Below are 19275 nucleotides of genomic sequence, written 5' to 3'. Positions count from 1 at the left end.
CAGAAATTCAGAACCAGTTAACAAGGAAGGAGACACTATCATTACCCAGGCAAAGCTCTGAACATGAAGTCTTGTTCAGGAGAGCCAATAACCAGCCTGGGTAGGTAAAGTCACTCCAATACTTGGTAGTCAGATGGACGTGGAGAAATGCCACCTAGATCCTATAATAATAATGTTATTATTTATACCCCGTGAATCTGGCTGGGTTTCCCCAGCCACTCTGGGCAGCTTACAACAGAATTAATGATGATGATGATAATAAACCAATAAAACATCAGACATTAAAAACTTCCCTAAACAGGGCAGCCTTCAGAGGTCTTCTAAAAGTCAGATACAGTGGTACCTTGGGTTAAATAAACGCCAGAAGGCCCTCGGCGCTGGATCTCAGTGTCCGGGCTGAACAATGAGGGTGGGAACGCTCCTTCAGGTATACAGGACCGAGGCCGTTTAGAGCTTTAAAGGTCAGCACCAACAGGTCAGTGAAGCATTCTTAAGCCGATTCCATTACAAGCTCCTTGTAATACAGGAATGTATCAATCTACAATGTGTGAAACCCACTTACAATTACAGTGGTACCTCTGGTTACGTACTTAATTCGTTCCGGAGGTCCGTTCTTAACCTGAAACTGTTCTTAACCTGAAGCACCACTTTAGCTAATGGGGCCTCCCGCTGCCGCCAGAGCACAATTTCTGTTCTCATCCTGAAGCAAAGTTCTTAACCCAAGGTAATATTTCTGGGTTAGTGGAGTCTGTAACCTGAAGTGTCTATAACCCGAGGTCCCACTATAGTTTTCCTCAAGGAGAGCTAGGAAAACATACTATGCACCTCCACAGAGCTGCTGTTTTAGGGTCACCACTGTGGTCACTGGTAAGTGCATCCCCAAAACCTGGTGCAGGAACCTCACCCTTATTCAAGTAACATTAAATGCTATTTTTTTATCGATCTGATCCTCTGGCTTAATGATTAGAACTTACTGATGTTTTAATAATAATATCTTTGCAGGCTTTCTCCCATTTTACTTGGTTGTAAATCGTTGCACAGAAGAAGAAAAAGGGGCTGCGGAAACTAACTTAGCATAAACATTTTGCAGAGGACTTTAAAGGCTAGAAGGAAGAGGAGGATTCGGTTGTGCTGCATGCTAACTAAAGGGGCTGGGAGAATCCCACCCTTTCCAGATAAAAGGGAGCCTTGAGTGTGAACATCAAAGAATTGTTAATGACCAGAAATACCATTAGGGTTAGCATCCCTTTTGTTTCAAGCTTCTCACACCTGCAGCGCATTAGACGCTGCCTTTGTTGGTCCATCTGAATTACCTCTATTAGCATTTATAGAAAAGTCATTGGCAAAACCACTAATATCGCTCCTGGCCTCCTCTGGGCCTCCCCCCCAATTTTAAGTCTGATATTAGTTCTCTGTGGGTTTCCTTTATGATACAGAATCTGCCAAAGGAAAAGCCAATAGCCCAGGATTCTCTTGATTGCAAATGAGCCCGGCTGTGAAAGGAGAAGGATAGCTTTTGTTACCGAAAAGTAATATCGGCAACTGTACGAGGAGAAGCACACATAAGAAGCTCACACATTAGCGAGAGCAAAACCAGAGCGTGAAATTCAGATTAGGCTACCACAGGCTATCAGAAGGAGCTGTTGCGGTGGGGAGCGAGGAAAGAGAGAGGCAGGAGCAGTATTGGGGGAACTTGGCACCGGCTGAAGGTGTAACCTGTTCCATTTGGCCCCTGAAAAGCAGTTTAGCAGATGGCGCGACCAGCTGTCCTTTTCAGCCATTTAATAAACTCTTTGGTGGTAGCAGTTTGGGAAGTAGGGGTTTTAGGCTAGAGGTTTTAGGCTAGAGGGGAGAGAGAGGAAAAAATCAAGAAATCTGTCCCAGTTGTCTTTGCCAAGTATTAAAGTCAACCTTTAACAAAAAAAATAAAGAATTGCAAAAGGGGGAAAGAATCTAATGGAGGGTGTTGCCCTGCTTATCAAGGTTCCCCACCCCCAACTCCAAATGTCTATTTTCCACAGATAAATAAAGGCCCAGTATGCCAGTGTACGAAAACACTTATTACACTGTTATCTTTATATGTCATTTCAATTTCAGCCTTTGCAAAGGAGGTGCCTAATTAGAAATCTTAAATGAACTGTGGAATGAAAAATTGAGCTGGTAGCTAAGGCATGAGCATGTGACAAAATAATACTCAAAAAATGACCTATTTTTATCCATAAGACCAAACTTGCTTTAAGGTTCAGGCAACCAACTGAGAAAAATGGATCCATCAATGAACTCATGGGACTCAATCATCTGAAACGCCGCTGACCTTGCCTTTCTGAGCATGCGGATGCTACTGAGAGTTTTGACGCATGACCTCTTTACTTCCAGTGATGACACTAGCGAGATAGCCCTCCATATGCTTTTTCATCAATAACATTTCCGGGAGGTTCTGTGTGTCTTTTTTTTTTTTAATTAATATTCTTAATGCAACAGTTTAAGTGGCAAGTCTCAATTATGTGAGAGATGTTTTATTTAAAAAGCATGTCTGGTGTCTTTGAAGGGAACGGTTCTTTTTGCACATTTACATGCTCCCCAGCTGAGCGGCCACCCCTTTCATTTGACAAGGGCTTTGTTCTGCCTACAGGCCTATTACAAGTCCTAGATTGTTTGCCCTTAATAAACTGCAGCAGCAAGGCAGCTAAACTCCTTTTCAAGTTAGGGGTGCAGTGCAGCACATATTCCTCCCCCCTCAATATTTGCTGAGCGCCTAACTGTTAAACTTGCTACAGAAGCAAACTTGCAAGTCTCGTTTGCCCAGCTCCCTGACCACTTCTGTAGCGATCCAGGAACTACGTTGGTTTCTTCGCATTAGTCTAGGCTAGTAAAAGCAACGATTGCTGCAACGGTTTGCGTCATCTGCTACAACGTCAAGCTGTATTTTTAAGGCTGGGCGCATGAAATCGTCCATCATCAGACTGTTTCCTTCCAAATTAAAATTGAGGGCTTTAATCGGATTGTAAATGGTGCTGTTACCTTGCAGCCAGGAGAATCAGAACATAAAGAAAAGGCTGCTTGATCAGGCTAAAAAGATAAAGGGACCCCTGACCATTAGGTCCAGTCGTGACCAACTCTGGGGTTGCGGTGCTCATCTCGCTTTATTGGCCAGCATGACTAAGCTGCTTCTGGCGAACCAGAGCAGCACACGGAAACACTGTTTACCTTCCTGCCGGAGCGATACCTATTTATCTACTTGAACTTTGATGTGCTTTTGAACTGCTAGGTTGGCAGGAGCAGGGACTGAGCAACGGGAGCTCACCCTGTCGCACGGATTTGAACCACCGACCTTCTGATCGGCAAGCACTGGGCTCAGTGGTTTAGACCACAGCACCACCTGCGTCCCTTTGAGCAGGCTTGCTGTAACATATTCTCACGATGGCCAGCCACAAATGGACAGGGTGATGAGTTAATGGTGGCTGCTATGGCTATGTGCCTTTCCAGGGGAAGCCAGAAATCCATTTATTCTTACAGAACAGAAGCTTAGACGTTCAAGGATTGTAATATGGATTTTACACCTGACGAGTGTTGCATCCACCGTGGTGATAAGCAATCCTGAATTCTGGCATAGCATTCTGTTTTGGCATATTAACTAGTTCAACCACCATTACCCCAGTATTATCTATCTACCCTGGGTGGCCCTCCATTTTTGGGCAGGAGTCTCTGGCACTCATTACCCAGTTATTTGATTGTCAGTAGCAGGGATTGAACCCGCAACCTTTGGCATGCAACACGCACACCTCCCTAGCAAAGTTGTAGTTGTGCTTCCTTTTTATGGCTCTTTGGCTATAACTTTTGATAAAATACAGATAATTGAACAAACTTTGTTGCATTCCATTCTTCATTAAATTTCCTTTCCATTGATATATAATTTTATGGTATTACTGCAAAACAAAGTGGTGTTACGAGCCATCAAACCTCGGAAATACCCTTTTCCCAAAAGGTTTCCACAATTTTGGCCACTAGTGTATACTAGTGTAACACTGTTAAGCATTTAGTTAATCCGTTGAAAGCCGATAAACAGGCTGATAAAGCTTAAATGTGTAAGAAATAGTAATAGAAAATGGGATATGTAACAGAAAAACCCAAGTGGGGCCTGCAATAATTTGTTATAGCGCAGAGGTCTCCTGCTCAAGAACTCTACTTGTCCACCATGCCGTCTTTCAGAATATTCTGTCCTGTTCCCTGTGCCAGTTATCCTATCCATGAGATAGCATTCTTTGGGCACTGAGCATTCTCAGTCCACATTAGGCTGCTCAGAGAGGATTCTCCCTTTTGCAGATATTTTTAGGACTCCTACAAAGCACGGAGCTTCCCCAAGCCTGCTCCTACTTCCCTTGTAAAATTTTGGGGTTTCCCCTGTAGTTTCGTGGGAGAGGGCTGCTTTAAAGAGAGGGCAAAGGGACGCAGGGGGCACTGTGGTCTATACCACTGAGCCTCTTGGGCTTGCCTATCAGAAGGTCGGCGGTTCGAATCCCCACGGCAGAGTGAGCTCCCGTTGCTCTGTCCCAGCTCCTGCCAACCTAGCAGTTCAAAAGCATGTCAAAGTGCAAGTAGATATGGTAAATAGGTACTGCTGCAGAGGGAAGGTAAACGACGTTTCTATGCGCTCTGGTTTCTGTCACGGTGTCCCGTTGCACCAGAAGTGATTTAATCATGCTGGCCATATGACCCAGGAAGCTGTCAGTGGACAAACGCTGGCTCCCTTGGCCTGAAAGCGAGATGAGCGCCACAACCCATAGTCGCCTTTGACTGGACTTCAGTACAGGTGTCCTTTACCTTTACAATGGGGAAGGGGGGGATAGAAATGCAATAATAATAATAATAATAATAATAATAATAATAATAATAATAATAATAAATTGCTATCCATGAATTCCTGACAGCTTTTGTAAGCTTGTAACATATTGTTCACGTGTATAAAAAAATATACTCCATGAATCTCCTGTGGAAGATAGCTTCTGCATATAAGCTGCACATTGATTTACTGCACATTTATACTTTCTCACATTCTCCAAACCCTGCACATTTGCTGTAGGTAAATAACTCTAGTGTCTAAGGTTGGAATTTCTTAAGAGAAGCAACAGAAGTATCCTTTACTGGAGCTCATTCTCCTGTGGCAAACCACAGATCTCAGCTGGGATAAATTATTTTCCCCATGGGCTTTCCCAGATTGCACAAAGTGGTTTGCATTTTATAACAAATTACCTCTAGATTGAGACACATTTGGATCCCTCTGAAATGTGTTTATAATTTTTCAGCTAGTAAAAAGAGATAGCGGTATCAATGTGCCAGCTACTGAGATGAAAGAAAGCTGGTGCCACCAGAATTATTTATATTTAGCTCAGCAGCTGCTTATGGGCATTGGACCTCTGATGCATGCAGTCCTTTGCATGTGTGAATCTGTTTCCACCTCCACTGAAATGAATGGTGCTACCTAGGCAGATAAGTGTCCTGGGAGCATCAGAATTACGTCAGGGTAGCTTTCAGAGTTGCAATTTCTCACAGCGTGCTAAGGTTTGCAAACTACAGGTTTCTAACCATTCCTTGGACCACATCACACATGACAAATTTCCTACCTGGATAAAGAGTACCGTACTTATATTGTCGCACACATGGCAGACACACACTTAGCTATTTACCGTATCCACATTTAAGGGTGGCGCTGTGTTCTAAACCACAGAACCTAGGGCTTGCCGATCAGAAGGTTGGTGGTTCGAATCCCCACGATGGGGTGAGCTCCTGTTGCTCGGTCCCAGCTCCTGCCAACCTAGCAGTTTGAAAGCATGTCAAAGTGCAAGTAGATAAATAGGTACCGCTCCGGTGGGAAGGTAAACGGCGTTTCCGAGCGCTGCTCTGGTTTGCCTGAAGCGGCTTAGTCATGCTGGCCACATGACCCGGAAGCTGTACGCCGGCTCCCTTGGCCAGTAAAGCGAGATGAGCGCTGCAACCCCAGAGTCGTCCATGACTGGACCTAATGGCCGGGGGTCCCTTTACCTTTACCTTTAATGGCCAAGCAGTGAAATACTTGTGTGTGCTCATTATACATGATGGTATATACACATCAGGCATGTCTTTTGTTATACAGAAGTGATAGCCATTTGAAAGAAAATATACAGCCCTTTGAAATATATAGCCATTTGAAAGAAAATATGCTTTAAAATGGTCAACAGTATTATTTAGCATATTTAACCACAATTCAGGAAGGCCCAGTTCAGTCAGTTTCAGTGTCACTTTGGTCTATATCAGGGACGTCCAACAGGTCGATCGTGATCTACTGGTAGATTCCTGGGAGGTTTTGGTAGATCGCGGTCGATTGCTGGTTCCCTTTCCTTAGCATTGGTAAAATAAAATCCAGCCCCGCCCCCTCGCACTGCTCTCCATTGTTTCACAACCTGCAGAGCAGAAAATGGAGTTTACTCAGTGAGGCTATTTGTTTCCCCAGCACTTTATTGGAGAGTGTCTGTTCCCTTAGGCTTGAATTTTCAAAAATTGGGACTTTCTTCCTCCCGAAAAAAGCTCAACAACTTTGCCCTGAACCCACCCAAAATGGGGCTTCCCTTCCTACAAAAAGCTCATCAGTAGATCACTGCCAGTTTTTAATTCTGTGAGTAGATCGCAGTCTCTTGGAAGCTGGCCACCTCTGGTCTATATGAATCATGAGCCCCAGGGACCTCTCTTGGAAAGCAATCCAAGGATCAGCCATCCATCTCTCTTATTAACAATGTATAATTGTTAATATATAAATGTATAAATTGCTTCAGGCCTGTATACCCGAAGGAGTGCCTCCACTCCCATTATCCAGCCCGTAAACTGAGGTCCAGGTCCAAGGGCCTTCTGATGTCTCCCTTTGAGAGAGGTGAGGTTACAAGGAACCAGGCAGAGGGCCTCCTCAGGAGTCACACCAGCCCTGTGGAATGCCCTACCGGCTGATGTCAAGCAGATATACAGCGGTGTGCTTTTTATAAGACATCTGAAGCCTGTGCTGTTCAGGGAAGTTTTTAGTGCTTAGTGTTTTTACTATTTTGGGTTGGGAGCCTCCCAGATTGGCTGGGGTAACCCAGTCTTATGGGTGACATAATAAACTAATAATAATAATAATAGTTGTTGTTGTTGTTGTTATGCCCCATAGTGTCAGTTCTCTGGACTGCCAATAGTCTAGTTGTTTTGCAATTCCGTCCAATAAAGGAATAGGATTTATTTTATTTTATTACTTGTTTTTTTAAAAATAAAATAAAATCCTGCCATTCAACATTCTTGGCCCCAGAGTGGGTTACAAGCCTATAAAAACAAGAAAAGCAATACATGTCACAAGAGGAGCAGATGAAGCCAATACTCATAAAGCCAACAAAAGCTGTGGATGGCTCCGTAAAATCGCAACACTTAAAAGCCTGGGGAAATAAACACTGAGTTGATGCTGTGTGGATAGCAGTTCTGCTGAGGTTATTCCATAGTTGGAATGTCACCTCTGAAAGAGCCAATTCTCATATCAACGCAGAATGTGTTGCACCAGCCCCAGATGTGAGACGTCGAAGAAGGCCTCTCCAGTACAGTGGTACCTCGGGTTACATACGCTTCAGGTTACATACGCTTCAGGTTACAGACTCCGCTAACCCGGAAATAGTACCTCAGGTTAAGAACTTTGCTTCCGGATGAGAACAGAAATCGTGCTCCGGTGGCACGGCAGCAGCAGGAGGCCCCATTAGCTAAAGTGGTGCTTCAGGTTAAGAACAGACCTCCGGAATGAATTAAGTTCTTAACCCGGGATACCACTGTACTCAACAAGCAGACAGGACCCTATTGGGAGAGGCATGCCATCAGGTATCTAGGTTCTGAGTCATGCAAAGCTTTATACAGCAAGCCCTGAATTGGCTCCAGAAGCATATCAGGAACGAGTGCAAACCCTGTATGTTTAACATTTATTTCAGTAAAGCAAGTTGGCGCTGTAACTCTCCTTTGAGAGCCACAGAACCTGTTAGTTGCGATTACCTCACTGATTTCATTGGGAGTTAAGGACAACCAACTTGCCTTGGATTGATGCCCCCAAATTATAATTAACTCCTGTAAGAGCAAACGGAAGAAGAAACCTACGGGGGGGGGGAAGCAAAAATTCTCTGGTAGGCAGTAGGTTAATAACAAACATAAACAAAGCTTATGTCAGAAACATATGAGACTCTTTTCAGCTGAGTTCTCCTGCAAAGAGAGCACTGGAGGGAAGAGGCGGCTAATTTTTATGAGTGCTGACGTCAGAGCCTTTGTGAGGACCATAAAAAAAAATACAGAGCAAGAAGTAAAAGGTGGCCTACCCAGAATAATGGCTGTAAATTCACAAGGCGAAGAGAAGACCCTCCTGTAAGCAATGTGGCAAAAAGGCGGAGGTGGAAAGTTTGCTCATCTCTACTGATTGTGAGATAAAGTAATCTGAAGGAAGCCTTTAAACCTAATGCTTTGTTCTGCTCTTATGCCAGAGGGTTGCTTAAACAAGGCTCTGAACATCTTAAAAATTAGTTTCTCTGCTGAGACAGCTTAAAAGCAGGAGGCTGCTTTGGAGATCTCCTGATTTATGGATGATAGATTACTCTGCCAGTAACAGGGTTTTTCTCCCCCAGAATAAGAATGGTCTTGCTCTGAATGTGGAGGTAAGTTTATGACAAGCGACAAAGTAACTTCATTAATCCAAGTAATAAAGAGAGGAAAATGTAAGGGGAACAGCTTGTTTCTGCACAAGCTTCAGGTTCAATGCAGGGTCTCTACTGTTATTCATGGCCAAAGGCTCCCCCCCCCCTTGCCCCTCGCTGACACATTTCGGTCAAGGTGGGAAAATATGGTAGCTAACAAAATACCAATTGTTGCTACATGCAAGGATAGATAGAATGTTTTCTCTACTATGTTATGCATATAGAATGGTTTGTCAATGGCATTCCCAGCTGTTGAATGCTGCAGCACTGTGAACTAGCTTTCGGAAGTCAGATGTGAGGCAGGTTCTGGGCGGCTTCCAACAAAATATTAAAAATACAATAAAACATCAGACATTAAAAACTTCCCTAGCCAGGGCTGCCTTCAGATGTCTTGTTAAAAGTCAGATAGTTGTTTATTTCCTTGAAGTTTTCATTTCAAAATGTACCATGTGCAAATTCCTTCTGAAACGCTCCATTTGTCGACAAGGTGTGTATTTGCTGCGTTGCAAATATTTGATGCGGCAATGAGAATGCTAACTTTAATAATTATTTGCATTCGGGCAAATCAGTGCTGCTCTCCTCTCCTTAGCCAACATCAGCTGTGCTTCGAAAGAAAACGCCCCTGAACTGAACAAAGGTTCAACACTGACCGCTTCCCACAGGTGTATGAAACACAGGATTGCAATACAATCTCTTAAGGGAACCTCTGATAAATGAAGCAAGAGGACAGCAGCGGTTTGCTTTCACTAGAGCAAATCACTTCATACCCATAATAGGATATTGTGGTTTATTAACAATTCCAAGGGTTACAGCCTGTGTTATTACTACTCAAGGTAGATGCATTGAGATTAATGGACATGACCAACTTAGGTCTGTTAATTTCAGTGGGCATTACTTACTTGGAGACAACCTCATGTGTTTTCTTGAAGGTTCATAATGAAGTTTGACTCATTCAGAATCAGTTGGGTAACTGCGCAGTCAGCAAATTCAGCACACAGAAGCATCCAACTCTTAGATTAGCTTCAGTTTTTAGCTTGTTTTTAGTTGTGACCTATGTTTAGGTTAGTCAACCTTGCAAATTATTTTTTTTAAGATTCATTGTGGTGCAAAAGTCTTCTTCTTCTTTGGCGATCACTCGAAGCCAAGTAGGATTGTCTTCTAAAAACACAGTTTTAACAGTGAGTCCGTAAGTGACTGTGGAGGCCGATTCTGGATCCACGCGTCCTTCCACAGTGGGGACATAGGTTTCTGGGTGGGAGTTGATCATGGTGAGGGTTTGCCATGTGAGCCTTCCTCTTAGCACATTTCTCCATTGCGTCCTGAGTTCGAGTGTCTTCAGAGCCCATGATACTTTTGGTAAAGGCTGTACTCCAATTGGAGCGCCCAAGGCAAGCATTTCCCAATTGTCGGTGTTTATACTACATTTTTGTTAGATTTGCCTTGAGAGAGTCTTTAAACCTCTTTTGTTGACCACCAGCATTACGCTTTCCATTTTTAAGTTCGGAATAGAGTAGTCGCTTTGGAAGACGATAATCAGGCATCCGTACAACATGACCAGTCCAACAAAGTATATACATATTATCTCTAGAGACATATTACTTTAGATTGGACGCTCAGGGTATATTCCAGCAAACGTTGCAAGCGGTAATTGGGAATTTGGTTATGCAGAGGTGCCAGCAGGATTTTCTGGGCCCAGTATACTGTATGTGGATCGGGGCCTCTGACCCACTTGCAAAAAACAACACAGATTTGTATAAAAATTGTATTTCCTTTGTGTCATATGCATCTTTTGCAGTTGGAGGGCTCCAAAATAAATCAGAGGCCACACATGCAATAAAATGTCTGGCAGACAGAATGCAAAGAGGTGAAGCTGTTCCCATACAATGGAACTTCAGAAGTCGAGTGTAATTTGTTCCAGAAGGACGTTTGACTTCCAAAACATTCAAATTCTGAGGCGCAGTTTCCGATTGGCTGACAGCTAAGCTTTTTGCAGATCGGAAGCCGCGTAGGACTTTCAGGTTCCGAGGAACGTTCAAAAACCAGAACATTTACTTCCAGGTTTTCGACATTCGGGAGCTGAAACATTCGGGAATGGAGCGGTTCGAGAACCGAGGTTCTACTATAATTGTATTTTCATGTTAGAAAAAGCTTAACTCGTTGAATTCTTCATGAGTGCTTGGTATTTGGCTTCTAAGTCTTTTTGCAAAGTTTTCACATTTTGCATTTACCATTGTGGAGGGGGTGGGATTCTTTAACACCCACCCACACTTACTATTTATTATTTGCTGATATTTTATTTTATTGCGTACTCTTACATTCTAATGGATTATTGAATATTGCTTTATTTGATATAAGTTGTTTATTTTAGAGTTTTTTTATTATTGTATTTTATTTTTGAATGGGATCAGATTGTTAATAAAGGGTGTGATCTTTGTCATCTCTTTAGCTTGCAACCCACCTTGTGTGTAGTAATATACAAAGGCGGTACACCAATTAAAAGTGAAATGAAACCTTCTGCCAATGCAGGAAATCCACTACTGTAACATCCCAGTAGGTGGGATTATTTGTTCCCAGGGCATAGTCTGAAGGTGCATGAGGCTTCCACCTGGCTGAAACTTACCGTATTTTTTGCTCTATAAGACTTACTTTTTCCCTCCTAAAAGGTAAGGGGAAATGTATGTGCATCTTATGGAGCGAATGCAGGCTGTGCAGCTATCACAGAAGCCAGAACAGCAAGAGGGATTGCTGCTTTCAGTGCACTTGAGATTCAGAATATTTTTTTTCTTGTTTTCCTCCTCCAAAAACTAGGTGCGTCTTGTGGTCTGGTGCGTCTTATAGAGCGAAAAATATGGTGCGTTGGTCCAGGTCTGCTCAGTGTCCAGGTGAGAGTCAGCCTGGGAACCACATATGCCTTGGGTTCCACAATAGAAGAAAAATGGAATATAAATGTAAGAAACCTGTAAAAGCTACTGCTTTTAAAAAAAACAACTCTGGAGAGTTTGAGCTTTTAGGGAAAGCACTGTGTGTGAATTTCCTGGTGGTACTCCAGATTCTCTTTGCTGAGTGACCTGGGAAAATTAACCACCTCTTTGCTCTCCTTCTCTCCAGGTTGCCTTTGTCCCCTTTTCCCTGTGGAGTAAAGAAGAAGAAAGTTGGTGGAGATGCCTCTTCAGGGAAGGGAACACTGCCAAGAAGCCTAAACCCATCACCTTCTAACTACTGCTGTCTCTAGGGAGACAGGTCAGTAGCTTTGCCTTGCTGCTGTCCTCTTATCCCACCCAGGCTGAGGCCACGACAACATAGGCTTCTAGATAACTTTCTCATCTTGCCACTCTGTGGCCAAGTTGGAAACCCTCAACCTGCGGCTGCTGTTTACTTGTGGAGTATCCTAGACCGGAGAACAAGGAGTTAAGGTTGCTCCCAGTCCTCTCTTGCATTTGCCTCACCATCTTATATGTGTGTCTACTTGGATGTAAGCCCTACTGAGTTCCACTGTCAAGTAAAGTATGCAGACGCTTGCAAGCTCAGACCGCAATGCTGTACACACTGAACTGGGACTTCTTTCGCAGTAGACGTGCATAGGACTGCACTGTTACTTGTCTGGGCTCTTGATGTTCTCTCAATTATTATTTTTTAATTCTTGCTGTGTCTCTTTTCCTGCTTTTGTGTAATATTGAGCAAAATTGGCCTTGGTGTACCTGTGTATCTCCCAAAGACGGAAAACAAATTTGTGAAATAAATATATAGCACTGTGATCTTCTAAGGCCTTTAAAAAATAATTTTAAAAAGCAATTCATTTTGACCCTATTTAAGAGGAGTGGAATGCACTTACCGGTACTTTCCAAAACTAACTGAACAGGCAGCAAATGATTGCCACCCTGAGGTATTCTGTCTCATTTGATTTGGTCCAAAGCCCAAACACCCACTTCACACACACACACCCCAATACACACCAACTCATCCTATTTTACAAGGCTATCCTATACATCTATGTAAGTCCCACTGACTCAGTGGGTTTTATTTCTGAATAGGCAGGTATAGAATTGCATTGTAAGACTGCAAACTTATCCAAACTTCCTTGGGAGTAAATCCCACTGAAACTGGTGTGCTCACTTTGGAGAAAACAGATCATCTTTGGCTGTGCTTTTCTACATGGAATCCCGGTTTCATCCAAGCAACACCTGCAGCCAAAACTTCTCCAGAAGCCGTTTGAAGGACACCCATTCATTCCATGATCATTCAGAAACATTGCGTGAGGCGCTTTCATTTCAGGGTTGTGGGTTCGAGCCCCAGGTTGGGTCAAAATGGTTCCTGCATTGCAGAGGGTTGAACTTAGATGACCCTCGTTGTCCCTTCCCACTCTGCAATTCCATAATATAGCAGACCCTCCAAGTGTCCCTATTTTCCAAGGACAGTCCTGGATTTACAGAAAGCTGCTGCGGTTTCTGATTTGACCCCGGAATGTCCCACTTTTTCATTGTCCCCATTTTCATCAGAGAATTGGTGGAGTGTATGGAGTTATGCTCTGGTCCATGGGGTCACAAAGAGTCGGACACGACTAAACAACAACAACATGGAGTTCTGGTGGCGCTGTGGTCTAAACCACATATCCTAGGGCTTGCTGATTGGAAGGTTGGCAGTTCGAATCCCCGCAATGGGGTGAGCTCCCGTTGCTTGGTCCCTGCTCCTGCCAACCTAGCAGTTCGAAAGCATGTCAAAGTGCAAGTAGATAAATAGGGAAGGTAAACGGCTTTTCCATGCACTGCTCTGATTTCGCCAGAAGCGGCTTAGTCGTGCTGGCCACATGACCTGGAAAAACTGTCTGTGGACAAACATCGGCTCCCTCAGCCAGTAAAGCAAGATGAGCGCCTCAACCCCAGAGTCGTTCGTGACTGTATAGGGGAGTTTTTATACATCAGAAGGGTGGGGTATAATTATAATTGAATAGGATGTCCCTATTTTCACCAGAGAAATGTTGGAGGGTAATTTATTGTGCGTTAAACTTTTCAAATACTAATACTGTGCTGTCTGGTTGCTGGGATTGTTGATAAAAGGCTTTTTTTGCGCAGGAGGGCAGGCAGCATCGACCTCTCCTTTTCCTCTTCCCACGTCTCCGGAGTATCGATTCCGATTAAGCAGTTACAAGTCACCAGGCAAGCATGGGCCTTGGCTGCCCCCGCTATGCGGTGGGTGCCTGCATTCGTCGTCAGGGAGGCGGAGGCCCGACGGGGAGGCTGGGTGGAGAGGGAGGGGGCTTCCCCTTCTCCCCGGGACTCCATATGGAGCCGTGGGAGAGGGGCTCGGCCCTTTAATCCCTTCAAAGGCACCGATGCGTTTGGAGGCCCTGCAAAACTCTTTGGAAGGCTTTGGAGAGGCCACGGGTTGTGTTTGTACGGGGAGGCCAGATAAAGATCTCTCTGTGCAGGGCGTTTTTTAAAAAAAAGGTTTCAGTGGCAACGCGAAGACAATGGCATCCAACCCGCTGCTGGGCGGGATCGGGTTACCTGTGGGGAAGTGGGAGAAAGGCCAGCTCGAGGGGGAGGCGCAGGGCCACGCGGACCCCCCACTACCGACCCACCCCTCCTTCCCTGGGAAGCCCGCCTTGGCACGTGGCCAAGCATCAGATAGATCTCCCCAGTCAAGGGATCTCGCTTGGGATCTCCCGAGAGGCCGGATAGACCCAACAGCTCTCAAGCAGACGCCCAGGAAATTGCATACGACGGCCAAACTTTTGAAGGCCCCCCTCCCCAAAAAACGCATTAGTGATTTTTAACTACTACTCTCTCTCTCTGTGCGCCCAATCAGAAGTGTCAGGTTTTTAAGCGATCCAGGATCGAGTAGAGAAAAGGCAGCCCAAAATCATCACCAGGTTGCTTGTTCTGGGCTTCGTTTGCAGAGAGAGGCTGGAAAAGGCTTCGGAGCATCACTTCTTTCCTTGGCAAATATAAAGACAAGCGCGCTCAGCTTCTGAGAAAGTGTTTGGAAGAGGCTCCGGAGCATTTGGCTGGGAATGGTTCGCAAGCTTATGCGCTTCTGTTTGCAGCCTTAACCTAAGAAACGCAAGACCTAGTGCTTCCAACGCAACTTTCAAATTGTGTTGCATTTCACGTCGACTCCCCCGCCGCTGCCGCAAGTGCCCCCCCCCCGGGTGTCCCAGGAGATGGAGAAGGAGCTGTAAAGAGAAGGAGCTGTAATTGAACGTGTTTCAGCTGAGGGTAGTACTATAAGAAACAGGTCTGTTAAAGTTTGGTCGGATTTCCTACTCTAAGAGCTCTTCAGAACTCAACTTATATTTTGGAGTTCTTGCAGACCACTAGAAAGCACATCACCTGCATAGAAAATAGGAATTTCTTCCCCCAAAGGTTTTCATTAAACCAAATTCAAAGCACGGGGGGGGGGGAGAGAAAGAAAAAAAAAACCCAACACTTTTGGTCTTGCACTCCCAGTTTTTAACAAGGGGAGAAATCATGCTGTTTGCAGCATAACAAAGCGTTGTCAAAGCCCCGATCCCAGAAGAGCAAAGGAACTGGCGCTAAATGATACATTTGCTGATTGTTCCTGTTCTCGCTTGTATTCTCCAGAAAATCACGCCCCACAAAGTGCAAGAACTTTTCCTTTCGGGCTGCGAGTTGCCGACGCGCTCAAAAGTTATTTACAAATAAGTGAACTTTTAAGTCATTTGGTGACAATAAAACTATTGGCAAACGACATACAGTAGTCGAACAGTGAAACCCGGGGCTGATGTAACTGAAGAATACGAAGAAGTATTGTCCCTTTTAGGGCTCTGCTACAAATCCTTAATCTTAATATACTTTTTCTTTTCTTTTTTTAAGGGATGGGAAGGTGGGGGTTGGGCGGGGTTGAGATGCAATGTCTTGGCACGTCGAGTGAGAGGGGTCTCCAGGCGGTAAAGGACCCTTTGATCAAGAAAATCCAATTATTTGTGTATATACATTTCCCACATAGTGATTACTTCATTAATTGTCCCGCCTTTATCTCCTCCCTTCCCATCCCCCCTAATAATCAGCTCTTTTATCCAGACCAACAAACACACCATAGGAGCTTTGTGGATTCAAAGGATTTGCTTTCGCTTCTGAAAGAGCCGCTATTCTTTGATGATTGGGTAGCGGCAAACTTCAAAGCCATAAATCTTCCTTCTGACTGGCTGGCGGCCCAGCAAAGTCCTTATCAAATTCTTGGAGGTGATCCTGGCGCAGGCAGACAGTCCGCGGAGATCGCGCTGAGCCGGGGCTGCCTGCCTAGTGGAGGGGGGTGCAAAAGGCGAGGAAATCTGAAAGTGGGTGGGTGGGAGAAGGAAGGAAACTGGGCAGCTTTCCGGCTTCCCCCTGGCGACTCCATGCCGCGGCGTCGCCCCCCTGGCCTCGCCTGGCCCCGGACGCGGTAGCCATGGCCGCCGTGGCCGTCCTTCGGAACGACTCTCTGCAAGCGTTTCTCCAGGTCAGTCGCCCCGTCGAGCCGGGAGGTGGAGGGGAGGAGAAAGGGGTGCGTAAAAAAAAAAGACCAGAAAAACTGGGCGCATCTTTGTGAACATCCAGGCGCAAGGAGGCAGAGAGGAGGGAGGGAATGCCTTTGCTAGGGGACCCCCCAAAGTTGAAGGATCGCTGTGCGCCCCTTCGGGGGAAGTGAGCTGTAAGGTGCTACTAACCATACCCGTTTGGGTTTATGATGCTGCTGAAGTAGAAATGTTGAGAGGCTTCTGGGTTAGCGAAGAAACTTCTTGGCTTGGGAATACGCGCCTAGCGCTCGCTCGAGGGACTGGCTGCCCTGGAATCGGAGGAAAAAGTTTTCTCTCTCCGGTTACAGCTAAGCCTCGCAAGGAGGGCGAAGCTGGAGTGGACGGGGGAAGGGCGAGGGTTGCTTCCTCACTGCGGGAAGCTGCATCCCCGGGGTGGCACCGGTTTCAAAGGGGAGGAAGTGGGGTCGCAGCGTTTGGCAGGGGGCTGATCGAGGCAGACTCCAGCCCGCCCCCTCTCTGAAGTTTCCTGGGAAACTTCCCCGCCCACGTGCTGGGCAAGCGATGCCGCTGCTGAACTTTGGGGGAGAGGCCGCTGGGGAGCCAGGAGGCGGCCGGTGCCCGCTTGTTGGTGGGCGGGGAGGCAGCTGGGCGACGGGCGACTAACGACGTGTCTCCCGCAGGACCGCACTCCGAGCGCCTCCCCCGACGTGGCCAAGCACTCGCCGCTGGCTTTACTGGCCGCCACCTGTAGCCGCATCGGGCAGCCCGGCGCATCGGGCCCGCCGTCGGACTTCCTGCAGGTGTCCTACGAGGCCAGCTTGGGCTCTCCGTCCAGGATCTTCCACCCGTGGAGCAGCGACATGCCGGCGCACTCGCCGGGCGGCCTGCCGCCGCCGCCCAGCCTGGGCCTCACCCCGCAGCCGGCCTTCGGCAGCGCCCACGAGCTGCCGCTGACGCCGCCGGCCGACCCGTCGTACCCGTACGAGTTCTCGCCCGTCAAGATGCTGCCGCCGCCGCCGCCGTCCATGGGCGCGCTGTCATCCAGCTGCGCTCCGCCCGCCGCCTACGTGCCCTACGCCGCCCAAGCGGCCCTGCCGCCGGGCTACTCCAACCTGCTGGCCCCACCGCCGCCTCCGCCGGCGCCCCAGCTCTCGCCGGCGCCCGACGACATCCCTTGGTGGAGCATCCAGCAGGCGGCGCCCGGCGCGGGCGGCTGCGCGCACCGCTTCGCGGGAAACCTGCAGCGCGGCCTGGTCTTGGCGCCGTCGGAGCTGGCGCAGTACCAGACGCAGCTAGCCGCGCTGCTGCACCCCAAGGCGCCCCTGGCGGCCACGGCCAGGAGGTGCCGACGCTGCCGCTGCCCCAACTGCCAGGCGGCGGCGGCCGGAGGTGGAGGCGGCGGCCCCGACGGGGCGCCCTCCTCCGAGCCGGGCAAGAAGAAGCAGCACGTGTGCCACATCCCCGGCTGCGGGAAGGTGTACGGCAAGACGTCGCACCTCAAGGCGCACCTGCGCTGGCACACGGGCGAGCGGCCCTTCGTCTGCAACTGGCTCTTCTGCGGCAAGAGCTTCACGCGCTCCGACGAGCTGCAGAGGCACCTGCGGACTCACACCGGCGAGAAGCGCTTCGGCTGCGCCGAGTGCGGCAAGCGCTTCATGCGCAGCGACCACCTGGCCAAGCACGTCAAGACGCACCAGAACAAGCGCCTCAAGGCCGCCGCCGCGCCGGGACACGGACACGCGTGTGCCACCGTCAAAAGGGAGGAGCCCAGGGACATGTGACAACCTGCGCCTGAGCTGCCCTCCCACGCCCGCTCCCTGGGCCACGAGGCGCCCTGGCCTGCGCCTGGGGTTCCCTCTCCAGATCCACCTTGCAGATCTTAGAGGCCTGGGAGAGTCTGGGGAACTCCACTTTTGCAGAGGTTTCTGGGAGGAGGACTTGAACCCAGGACCCACCCTTGAAAGTCTGGGCGGCCTGGAAAAGGGGGGGGGGGACAAAAACACCTCCTTTGAACATAGCTGCCTGTATTCCGTGAGCTTGGAGCGGTTGTTGGTGCATCATCCCATATCGGAATCGAGGCCAGTGTGACGCTGCTGCCTACGGGATCCCAGGCCTCAGGGGACTAGATGCAGGATGTGATCCTTGCCTTGGGAGCAGAAGTGGTCAGGTGAATCCTGGCTCTCATCTTAACAAGATTTGGAACTCTGGGGGTTGGAGATGTCCGTTTACGTCAACCCACCTTGTGGATTTATTTGATTTTTGCTCCTGGTACTCCCAGATCGATCACCTGTGAGGATCCCCCCCAAAGGATCAGGACTTACAGTGCCAACTGTTTGCAACAATTCCTCGGACTAGAGGGCATAACCTCAGACACACCCACACCCAAAATACCATTTTTGAAACATCTGGTCATAGTGGGCTGGATTACGGTTTTAAATAAAAACAACTGCAGTGTTAGCCTCCTGTCTATGGAGGGCCTGGCTCCTTTCATTATTATAATTTTATGCCTTTCTTCGGGGGAAAGGCCAACCTTTTGTGTACAGCTTATTTAATAGCTTTGTTTGAATTTTAAAAATGGTTTCCCCCTCCCCCTCCTTGTTCTTGGCTCCATATGGGGGGCTATAGCATGAGATGTGTCTGTAAAACAACCTGCAACTGCAGTGTGATAATAAATACATTAACTCTGGGGTCATATGGAGAAGACCCAACTGAGTTTGTTTCATTTGATTTTTTTTTATTTGTTTCTGTTTTAAGGGTTTTTTTGGCCCAAACAAACAAATCCTCCTTTATTTGGTCAACACTCCCCAGAGTAATTTGTATCTCATTATTCGATTTTCCCAGCTTTTGCAACTGATCCCTCGCATTTCCCCATTGTGATCGGGGTGAAGGGTAGGGCTTGACTTCCTTGTGGCTCCATTCATTATTTCTGGAAGCTCTCACTGATCAGAGATTATAACATTCAAATAGAGCAGGAGAGGACGATGTCTGTTAGTTGCATCTAGCAATAAAAGCAAGACTTGTAGTATTCCAGAAAGGAGAAACATGCAAACTATGATGACAGTCGTTTCTTTAGAAAAA

The 19275-nt window shown here is 47.1% G+C and overlaps 2 protein-coding genes across 2 annotated transcripts in view; both read left to right on the top strand.

Annotated features, from left to right (window-relative positions):
• The window catches only part of MYO3B (myosin IIIB), a 292153-nt gene extending 279680 nt beyond the window's left edge, over positions 1-12473 (top strand). The window contains exon 37 of the mRNA XM_083467558.1: positions 11829-12473. The gene's annotated coding sequence lies outside the window, so the exon portion shown is untranslated. The remainder of the gene's footprint in view (positions 1-11828) is intronic.
• A 3466-nt stretch (positions 12474-15939) lies between these two features.
• SP5 (Sp5 transcription factor) lies at positions 15940-18909 on the top strand. The gene is made up of 2 exons (XM_083487304.1): positions 15940-16178; positions 16878-18909. The coding sequence occupies exons 1-2, from the start codon at positions 16128-16130 to the stop codon at positions 17976-17978; spliced, it is 1152 nt and encodes a 383-aa protein (XP_083343430.1). The 5' UTR covers positions 15940-16127; the 3' UTR covers positions 17979-18909.
• Positions 18910-19275: the final 366 nt, after the last annotated feature.

The sequence above is a fragment of the Podarcis liolepis genome, assembly GCF_965112155.1.
Source record: "Podarcis liolepis genome assembly, chromosome: 1".
NCBI lineage: Eukaryota > Metazoa > Chordata > Lepidosauria > Squamata > Lacertidae > Podarcis > Podarcis liolepis.
The sequence above is the reverse complement of the archived record's forward strand: the minus strand, read 5'-3'. Positions and strand labels throughout refer to the sequence as shown.